The 11,017-nt window shown below is 30.1% G+C and overlaps 4 protein-coding genes across 4 annotated transcripts; 2 read left to right on the plus strand and 2 right to left on the minus strand.

The window, feature by feature from the left end:
* Positions 1-368: 368 nt before the first annotated feature.
* Positions 369-1,757, minus strand: MKS88_001006 (protein CPH1; the record flags this gene model as incomplete). The annotated part of the gene is made up of 1 exon (XM_067219658.1): positions 369-1,757. The coding sequence occupies one exon, from the start codon at positions 1,755-1,757 to the stop codon at positions 369-371; it is 1,389 nt and encodes a 462-aa protein (XP_067075372.1).
* Positions 1,758-2,203: 446 nt separating this feature from the next.
* Positions 2,204-5,052, plus strand: MKS88_001007 (uncharacterized protein; the record flags this gene model as incomplete). Its single annotated transcript, XM_067219659.1, has 7 exons — positions 2,204-2,238; positions 2,390-2,428; positions 2,690-2,715; positions 3,193-3,474; positions 3,667-3,707; positions 4,187-4,230; positions 4,434-5,052. The coding sequence occupies 7 exons, from the start codon at positions 2,204-2,206 to the stop codon at positions 5,050-5,052; spliced, it is 1,086 nt and encodes a 361-aa protein (XP_067075373.1).
* An 847-nt stretch (positions 5,053-5,899) lies between these two features.
* On the minus strand, positions 5,900-7,627 carry MKS88_001008 (uncharacterized protein; the record flags this gene model as incomplete). The annotated part of the gene is made up of 3 exons (XM_067219661.1): positions 5,900-5,986; positions 6,636-6,778; positions 7,387-7,627. 3 exons carry the CDS (start codon positions 7,625-7,627, stop codon positions 5,900-5,902), a joined length of 471 nt encoding a protein of 156 aa, XP_067075374.1.
* A 609-nt stretch (positions 7,628-8,236) lies between these two features.
* On the plus strand, positions 8,237-10,974 carry MKS88_001009 (uncharacterized protein; the record flags this gene model as incomplete). The annotated part of the gene is made up of 2 exons (XM_067219662.1): positions 8,237-10,429; positions 10,666-10,974. The coding sequence occupies 2 exons, from the start codon at positions 8,237-8,239 to the stop codon at positions 10,972-10,974; spliced, it is 2,502 nt and encodes an 833-aa protein (XP_067075375.1).
* Between the last annotated feature and the right edge of the window lie 43 nt (positions 10,975-11,017).

The following is an 11,017-nucleotide window of genomic DNA, read 5'->3' on the forward strand; positions in this document are numbered from 1 at the left end:
CAATGATATTTCCCTTCCTTATAAGGTGCATTTTACTGTACATTTTGGTTACTCCATTCTACTGGCAAAAGTGTAGTGGCTTGAATATAATGATATTGTGTAATAATAAATCATTTTTTTCGTCAAAATATATTATGCTAAATTGAATAACTTTTCGAGTTGTAATGAGGGGAAAGAATGAGTAGAGATAGGTTTACTCTGTGCATTATATAATGTGCATAATGCGCATATACGCATATACGCATACTTCGAAAAGGTATATAAAACTTATCGATCATATAGTTAACGTTTTAAAAGCTATGTTACCATGCTGCTAACAGGTGAGAAGCCCCTTTTTTGTTTTATTTGAACATTATGCCATTATGCCGCTATGCCGCTATGCTGCTTAACCCACTTGAGGAAGAGACCAGCAGATGCCCAGTCAACCCCTCCTTTGTAAACTGCATAAGTGTGTGCTTTATTGCCGATTCCAAGGCGTTACAATTGGGTGCGTCTAGGATCTCTTTATATTTACTGAACATTTTAGAAGTAGATCTGCATTTATTTTTTCTTTTTTCTAAGTGGTCATTATCCTTCTTTGTTTTTTTTTCATTTGTACACAAAACTTCTTCAAGCTTGTCTAAAAATAATTTGTTCAATCTGGCATAAAGTAAGGGTTTATAATAAGAGGATAATTTATGTTTTTGAGATGACATAGACTCTATTAATTTATCCCAATGGAATATATCAACTTGTTGAAATAGATTATTTTTATTAATTATAACATTAAATAAATATTCATTATCTAGGGTAAAAGACATATGTAGTAAATATTGAGATATCACAGAATTCTGTTTAAATACTTTTTGACCAAATATATGAACTAAATTAGAAAAATAAAATAAAGATTTTCCAATAAATTTAATTATTTCATTGCCTATTAAATTATTTGAAAGTATTTTACTAACTAATTTTCTGGAATTTGCGGGGTTTTTTAAATCCCACTTTTTTACCTGACCATAGTCAGAATAAAAAATTTTAAAAAGAGTATGAATAGTTATATTGTACAAATAGGGAAAAGATAATTTCGAAATTTCATCTTTAATAACATCTTCAGAATATTTTTTTAATGAAACATTTGTACTGATCATTTTTATAAAAAATAATAGAGCCCTCATATTTCGTAATTCTTCATTTAATTGTGCTTGCACATTTTTGGACATTGGCATTATGAATGCTTTTTCGAGAAGAAATAATGAGTTCTTTTTTTCGTAATTACTGCCATGTTTGATTAACAGAGGTACATATTTTATTTTTCTTTGTAGAAGAAGCAATGATGGGGAATCCTTAGCATATATAAGATCTTTTATACCTTGTTGCTTATTTACTTTTGTACACTCTTTTAATATAGGTTCATACGGATAGAATCTGCATTTGTCATCGTACTTTACTGTGTCTCTAGTGTTGTAAGGAAAATTTTTTTTTTTTTTTTTTTCTTCATTTTTTTTTTCTATGTTATCGTCTATATATAAATAATCTGTAATGAGAGAAGTAAAAATAGACTCATGGAATTTTTTCATAAATAATACTATAGCCATATCTAGAGCTGTCCTATTACATTTATCCCTTACAAAGGCGGAAGAGCCTTTTCTCACTTCAGCTAAGGCTGTTACTACATCTTTTCTTTTCAAATAATAATGAATAGAATGATTCCTTCTGTAAATCTTTTCTAATTTGAACAGTTTACTGTTAAATGATGCATTATTTGACGGCACCATTTCGCCTTCCTCTTTCTCCCGATGAATTGGCTGAATTTGATGAAGAGTTTATTTCCCGTGTAATCATGCACATGTATATGTGTTTGCGACTATATAGGTATTTTTTTTTAACGTTCAGAAAAAATTAACAAATTGGATAAAGGAGAACAAATGAGGTACACAATTAAAGGTAAAGATATGTGATACAAATTCTTTTTTTAAAATAGAAAAAAAAAAAAAAAAAAAAAATTCAAGTTAAAAAAAGTATTTATATATTGATATGCAAAAGTGTAAACTGCTTTCAATTTTTGTAAATATATGTACATATTTCTTTAAAAGACACTTCACAAAAAAAAAAAAAAAAAAATTAAGGTGACAAGATGAAGTGAGATGAAACTAGTTAATGTGTAGTAACAGATTCCTTTCTTTCCTTTCTGTAATTATGACAGTGTTAATATTTTCGCGAAATGATCCTTTATCATCAACTGTTACAAAAGTGGAAGTAATTTTTTTTTTTTTTTTTTTTAACTAAATTCGTTCATTATTTCCCCATATTTTGACAAGGAAAAGTGGGAAAAAAAAAAAAAAAATTGAAAAAATAAAGAAATTTGGATAGTGGACATACTTTTACCTCCTACCTCTTTTATTTATAGTATCAAAAGAATTGAAGTTTTATGGTTCTCAAAAAAAGGGTAAGATGTGTGTGTATTTTCCCTTTTCGGGGGGTACTAACATGTAGGAGTAACGGTGTAGATACACCTTAATGCTGTCTGTGTGTTGCATGCGCTATGTATGCGTTATGTATGCGTTATGTATGCGTTATGTACGCATTATGTATGCATTATGTATGCATTATGTATGCATTATGTATGCATTTTGTATATTTTCTGTATCCTTTTTGTATGTTTTTTGTCTTTTTTTTTTTTTTTTTTTTTTTGCCTTTTCACCATTAGCACTCATTTGCACATCGAGCAAGAAGGTAGTCCCTCATTCCATATGCACTTGTTCAGGTTATGAAAAAAAAAAAAGAAAAAGAAAAAGAAATATCGGTAGTAGAATAAACATTAGGGCTTAAGCCTCTCCAAACCACAGAAAAGAATTATGCTGTTATTGATTATGTCTCTAATTGATAATCTTCACATAGGATTACGATAAATAAATTTTTTTTTTTTTTTATAAACTGTGAATAATATGTATAAAGTGTATCCGTTAAATGTATAAGCTTTTATAACACAAAGTTCTTATGACTACTATGTGCCCTTGTAGAATTGATATTTTGTTTGTTCGACAGTAGTTTTTTTCACTTATTTTATTTTATTCTATTCTATTTCATTTTATTTTTATTTTTATTTTATTTTTTTTTTTCCATACATTGCAACTTGTATGAACTAGTAAAAAATGATACGAAAAATTCGAACCATTTTTTTTTTCTTTTTTTTTGCAAACATAAAATTAGCAAAATTTGAAAAATCCCTATTTAATTACTTAAGTGAAATATCTTTTTCTGAATCGTTTGAAAACTTGTTTGAGAAATGTCTTCAAATACCAAATACACTTTGCTTAGGGGGCACTACAACAGTTATAAGTCCTCCTAGTGTTCATAAGGGACTGATAGCCCACTGGACTTTTGACGATGTGTATGCACTTGACTCTAGCTCAAACAACAATCATATGCACAAACTTATAAGACCTGCTCCCAGCTTCAATGGTCGCGGTCATAGCGGGGCCTTTATAGGAGGTATCCACCAGTGTGCACTCTGAAAAGGGGAAGTATGCTGCCTACGTGTGCCCATGCGAAAAGGCGAATATACGAACATATGTACATAAGAACATATGTACATACGAACATATTTCTACGCCTGTACCTTTATAGACATATCTATATGAATATTCTTCTTCGTCACACCCTTTTGCTTATTTTCCTTTGTAGATATGGCGGGATTTGTCCCTGCTGGTGATGCACTAAAAACGGTTCAGTTCACCATGTGTGTTTAACGCAGAGCAGCGCATGCATAAACTTACATGCACACATATACACAAACACATAAATAGATAAATAGATAAATAGATAGATAAATAGATAGATAAATAAATAAATAGATAAATAGATAAATAGATAAATAGATAGATAAATAAATGTACATATATGTATATACATTTATATTTATATATGTATGTGTATTTTTACATGAGTAAAAATACTCAAAGTTGCTTTTTTTCTTTTTTTTTTGCCTGAACAGTGCATAATTTTTGCACTATCCTTTTTGCGTACTTTTTAATGGGAAAATATGCAAAAAGTTACATTTCAACATAATCATTTTTTTGTTATCGGTTTTGATAAACAGCTATTTTACCTGACACGTATATTTTTACAAACATGTAGAATGAAATATTTTCCTCGTTTTTCACTTTTTTTTTTTTTTTTTTTTTCTCATGTTAAAAAAATGTAGAGTATTCTGGATATACCTGCTGGAAAGGTCAACAAATTACTTTCGTAACGTAATTTCACAAATGTAATGATAAGAAAATATTTCGTTTCAATTTGCATGTGTCTCTGTGTATGCTTGTCAGCATATGGGTAGGATATGTGCGTTTCAGGGTATACATATACATATGTTTATGTACACACATATATGTTTGTGCGTGTGTGCAAACATTATAATGAGCTTTTTTTTTTTTTGTCTCTCTAACTGGCAGAGATAAGGGGGAGGAAAAAATCGCAGTCCTACTGCACCCCCACATTACTAAACTATCAGTACGAGTAACAGGCGAAAACAATTCGAACGAAGGACTATCATCTATGGGATATATCCCTCTAAGAAGGTGGACAAATATTGCTATAAGATTAAACGAAGAGGAAATAGAAATATATATTAATGGCGTATATGATAATTCTGTTTATTTAAAAAATAGAGTTACTGAAAAAGGAGGAGATATAAATATAGGTAAGAATAAGAATTATTCAAGTTTTAATGGTTATTTAGATGAAATATATTTTTATAATAGAAGTCTGCACAAATCAGAAATCAAATCATTTTCTATACCTAGTATAACAGGTATATATGACACAGATTTTGTGTATGTAGGTAATTATAGTTGTAATTATATGACAGCTAAAAGTAAGGATCTATGTAAAGAAAATTATAAATTATGTACTTTATTTGATTTATATAATGGTGCTATTCATTATGCTAGAGTTAATGGAATTTTAACAGAAACAGCCAACTTGTGGACATCCGACGATACAGAAAACTCGTTTGAAAAAGAAGAGAAACGAATTGCTCTCTGTTGTAAAATATATGATTATGCTGATTAGACAAAGCACAAGATAAAGGTGAGAGGAGGGGGAGGGGGAAATGAAGAGAAGGAGAACATGCCATGTTATCATGTGTTATGAAGGAATTAATTGAGGAGTTTAAAACGTTATAAGGATATGATATATATATATATATATATATATATATATATATGAAAGAAGCCAAACAAGAGGAAGGAGCAAAAGGTGGAGAACAATAAAAGATACACCTTCAACCAAGCAGCAATTTTGATGATGAGAAAAAGGTTTTCATTACTACATCTTCGGTTAGCGTATTTCTAATGGATTCTTATAAGTTCAAGGCTTAAGTCCATACAATATCCACATATGCATGTACACTTACAGATGCGCATCATACACTGCACAAATGCTTATGCACCTCTATTCATTTCATCGAAAGCCCTTTTTTTCCAGCACACCCGTTACGTGGAAGTTGTTCCTAATTTTTCGCATTTTTGGTTGTGTTCTTTCGCGTTCATAATTTTTCGAAACTTTTCCCAATTTTACATAATTTCTCGCAATTTTGAGCAATTGTTTTTTCTCCCTTATGAAAGGGATATTGTTTCGTATCGAAGGAACACATTCTGTTTGAACTTATTTGAAGCACGATATAAATAGTGCTGTTTTAAGGAAAATAAAAAAATAAATAAGAAATAGCGAAAAGAATTTTTTCAACTTTAAATTTTTTAAAAGTGTCAATATTTATACTTTCAACAGCATAAAAATGCATCATTTAAAATGGTATTGCATTTAGGTATGTATGCACATACTTATGAGTACCAGATAGTATATCTTCTTTTATAAATTAAAGAGTAGGTTCCTGCTTTACAGGCCCCCATAGAGTAGTTTATAATTCGTTCTGAGTTGTATTTAAAGACAGGAAAGAAAAGACCCCCTTCGCTCTTGTCGCACTTTTTGCTGTTTTTACAGCGGCCTGCAAGTCGTGTTAAATTTGTTTTAATATTACATATTCAGATTTTATTCAATATAATTTAGTGCGACATAATTTTGTGCGACATAATTTTGTGCGATATAATTTTGTTCGATATAACTTTGTTCTATATAATTTTGTTCGATATAATTTTGTTCGATATAATTTTGTTCGATATAATTTTGTTCGATATAGTTTTGTTCGATATAACTTTGTTCGATATAATTTTGTTCGATATAATTTTATTGAATATAATTTTATTCATTTCATTTCAATTTAATTCAATTCAGTTCAATTTAATTCAATTTAATTCAATTCAGTACAATTCAATTCAGTTCAATTCAATTCAATTCAATTCAATTTATTTTTTTATTTTTATTTTTATTTTTTTTCCGTGGTACAACAGATAAGAATATTTCTCAACGTACTGTGAGTTGCCTTCCTCCTGTTCTGTTGGCCCTTATATTGCTACCTTTATAATAACGAGTATTTAAGAATAGGAAAGTACAAGCATAACATGTAGTTACATACGTATGCATATGTCTATATGCTTGTATCTTTATATGTGTATGTGAAGGATGTGTGCATGTATAATTTTGTGTACATGTTACAATAAGAGAAAATGTTATAAGGCAGAGTTTTGCCATGTTACGCCTGTGTATACATTTTCGTTTTCGTTTTCGTTTTCGTTTTCATTTTTATTTTCATTTTTATTTTCATTTTCGTTTTCGTTTTCATTTTTATTTTCATTTTCGTTTTCATTTTCGTTTTCGTTTTCATTTTCGTTTTCATTTTCTTATTACACACCATTCATTTGTTATATATGAAGCATGCACATAATATAACACAATTTCAACATCGTAATTTGAAAGGAAAATTTTAATTCTTGTTTCTCTTGTTTTGCTGAAATGATTGAGTCATGGAAAGACAAGCGAATGGTAAAGGAACATGTGTTATTTAAGCCTTTTTTTTTTATTTTATTTTATTTTATTTTTCTTTTTTTATTTTATTTATTTTTCTTTTTTTATTTTTCTTTTTTTATTTTTCCCTCTTTCTCATTTACTCATTTTTTGTTTATATCTTTTTATTTTATTTTTTTTTTTCCCACCTTTTTAAACAATGTACATTCAGTTTTACGCTTAAGCATTTTTTATCCCATATGTTACATGAAAAAAGTTTAATCATTTTTTAAATGTTTCTCTGGTTACACGTGTCTTCATATGGTAAATTTTCATGCGTCCATTTTGTCAAAATTTTCAGTATATTTTTTTTGTGCAGCTTAAATAAAACAAAATAAAAAGAAGAAAAAAAGAAAAAAGGAACATTATTTTTAATGATCCCTACGGTACACCATAATTAAAAAACGACACTGAGTCATGTGATTACTTTTTTTTTAAGTTAACTTCTGAGCTTTTTCGACAGACATATAAACAAACGAGCAAACAGATAAAGAAGAGTTAAAAAAAGTTTATTCTTTTGTCCATTCATTTGTCCATTCATTTGTCCATTCTTTTGTCCATTCATTTGTCCATTCTTTTGTCCATTCATTTGTCCATTCTTTTGTCCATTCATTTGTCCATTCTTTTGTCCATTCATTTGTCCATTCTTTTGTCCATTCATTTGTCCATTCTTTTGTCCATTCATTTGTCCATTCATTTATCCATTCTTTTATCAATTTGCTTCTTTATTGGGTTTTTTTATTTATTTTTTTTTTTCCCCATAACTATCAGTACCTCGATACGTGCTGTTTTCCATTTTATCCCCTTATATGTATACTCTGTGTGTACATTTTTTTTTTTTTGTTTTGGTGAAGTCAACAACATTTAATTAGTAACAGTCTGAGAAGATTTTGTTTTTGTTCTTATTTTTGTTCTAATTTTTGTTCTTATTTTTTTATTATTTTTGATCTTACTTTTTTATTATTTTTGTTCTTACTTTTGTTATTTCTGTTTTAATCTGTTTTGCATTAACGCGTACATGTAGGTACACGTGTGCACAAAAGAGTGTGTAACAGTTATAGGCCCCCCCCCTGCTAACAAATTAAAACAATCGAAATTGTTGATCAGTATATACAATCTAAATAGTTTATTATATTAATAAAACAGTACTGACGAGAACACGTGATTTTTGACTTTCTAACACTTAAGTAGAGTGTGTAATAGAATAATTAATATTTTGAAAAGGCGAACGACTACGTAGTGAGGTCTACCTTAGCACACAAGTATAATAAGTGTGACCTAGCATTTAAAAGTAATGAGTGAAAAAAGAATCATGAAGGAGGATATTAATATGGATAATAATAAGGGTAATAATAAGGATATTAATATGGATAATAATAAGGGTAATAATAAGGATATTAATATGGATAATAATAAGGGTAATAATAAGGATATTAATATGGATAATAATAAGGGTAATAATGAGGATATTAATATGGATAATAATAAGGGTAATAATAAGGATAATAATGAGGATAATAACAAGGATAATAATGAGGATAATAATGAGGATAATAACAAGGATAATAATGAGGATAATAATGAGGATAATAACAAGGATAATAATGAGGATAATAATGAGGATAATAACAAGGATAATAATGAGGATAATAATGAGGAGTTCATTAACTCAGAGGACATAATAAGAGAAGGGACGTTTTCACATAATAAGAATGAAAATCAGAGAGGAATAGAGAAAATGGTTTCAATGGATTCACTTGAAAATATTTCTCCATCCAAGCATCAAAATAATAATCAAGACAACAACTCTAAAATGTTGGAAGAAATGGCAGGTGGTTCTACTACGCTATATAGCGATGTAACTATAGGACCAACTCAACGTGAAATAACAGATGGAAATAATTTGCTTTTAAAAAGTAATGGCTTAAAAAGTGGTATGTCTAAAATAGATATGTCAGGTGTATATGGGTCCACACAATCAAAAGCAGTAGCAAACGTAGCAGCAAACGTAGCAGATGAAGCAGTAGCAAACGTAGCAGATGAAGCAACCCCCCTAGGTGATAACGCATCACTTGAAGAAAACACAGAACATGTAACAGTCGATCGGAGCAAAAGTGGTTACACTTACGAACATCCCAGTGGAAAAAGCGCTTTGAAGAAGAATTCCTATTTAAGCATGGAGGAAAAAGTAGAAGAAATCATATGCAATGATAAGAAAAAAATAAAGACGTCATATGAGGAAAGGAAACAGGAGGGGGAAGCACACAAAACGGATGGCGTAGATGATGACAAAGTGAAGGATGACAAAGTGAAGGATGACAGAGTGAAGGATGAAAGAGTGAAGGATGAAAGAGTACAGGGAAAAGGCAGTTCGGACATAAATTGCACCAACAACGAATATAATGAAAAAAGGGTAAAGAGCAGTTTAAGTAGTAGTGAAGACGTACAAGAAGGAGATGGTGATAGTGCTCCTCCTTTAAATAAATTTAATTCTACTTCTACTGAGATGCCATCCAATAATGAACTGCTAGGTAGAACATATTCGAATAAGAATATAAAATTTTTTCAAAAAGAAGAAAAAATAGATAATTGTGTTGATGAGATAAACTATAGGACAAGTAAAAGCAAAGCACATGACCAAGGCAAGGAAAAAAGGGATATGAATAATAATAGGATATATAAAACTCCACAAAAAATAAAAAATATAGATGAATTCTTAACGGAAAAAAGAAGTAATCAAGGAGTAACTGTCTTTGTAGGGGAAAAAATACAAAAGGTTAAAGCTGATTTTAAATATGGTGAAGATGTACCTGTTAAAACTCATAGTCGAACAATATATGAATCACAGTATAGTGAGGAATATAGGTACCATGAATTACATGGTGAAAGAATCATTGAAAAGAAGAATGAGAAAACTGTTTTTATAGCACAAAGATGTGAAAGAAGTAATGCAGATGCACGTGCGGGGGAAGCGCTAATTAAAAAGAAACCAGAAAAAATTGTTTTCGAAGCACAAAGATGTGAAAGAAGTAATGCAGATGCAAGAGCAGGGGAAGAACTAGTTAAGAAAATTCCAGAAAAAAGCATTTTCGAAGCACAAAGATGTGAAAGAAGTAATGCAGATGCACGAGCGGGGGAAGCAATAGTTAAGAAAACTCCAGAAAAAGCCGTTTTCGAAGCACAAAGATGTGAAAGAAGTAATGCAGATGCAAGAGCAGGGGAAGAATTAGTTAAGAAAATTCCAGAAAAAAGCATTTTCGAAGCACAAAGGTGTGAAAGAAGTAATGCAGATGCACGGGCTGGAGAAAACATAAAGGAAAAAGGTAATGGCATGTATGTATTCGAATCGCAAGGTAGTATTAGCAGTACTGCTGATGTAAGATCATGTGAAAAATTAGAAGAAAAAAACAATGAAAAGGTAATATATGAAGCCCAAAAATGTAAAGAAAGTATTGCAGATTTTAGATCTTCAGATAAGATAAAAGAAGTCATGAAAAGAAACTTGTCCGATGAGTGTCACACCATCTAGGAGTGAGAAAGACTCCTTGTGAGTACTCGCGGAATGATTCTTCTCTATTATTTCTTGTTACTATTTTTTTACGATTGTTTTTTTTTTTTTGGTTCGTTTTTTTTTAATTGTCGATTTTTTTTTTTTTTTTTTTTTTTTTATTATTAATGCAATTTTTAAACTCGGTCTGTTCTAATTTAAAATGTACGGTATAGCGAACAAACGAGAAAATTTTGAATTTATGCTTTTATAATAATGACAATAGTGATAGTGCTAGTAGTAGCAGCAGTAGTAGCAGCAGTAGTAGTAGCAGTAGCAGTAGCAGTAGCAGCAGCAGTAGCAGTAGCAGTAGCAGTAGCAGCAGCAGTAGTAGCAGCAGTAGCAGTAGTAGCAGCAGTAGCAGTAGTAGCAGCAGTAGCAGCAGTAGCAGTAGTAGCAGCAGTAGCAGCAGTAGCAGTAGTAGCAGCAGTAGCAGCAGTAGTAGTAATGGTAATACTACGAATTGTGATAACTCCAACTGTTAAAATAATAGGAATAATAAAATGTTATTACCAAAAAAAGGATGAG

This window comes from Plasmodium brasilianum, chromosome 3 (assembly GCF_023973825.1).
Source record: "Plasmodium brasilianum strain Bolivian I chromosome 3, whole genome shotgun sequence".
Taxonomy (NCBI): Eukaryota; Apicomplexa; class Aconoidasida; order Haemosporida; family Plasmodiidae; genus Plasmodium; species Plasmodium brasilianum.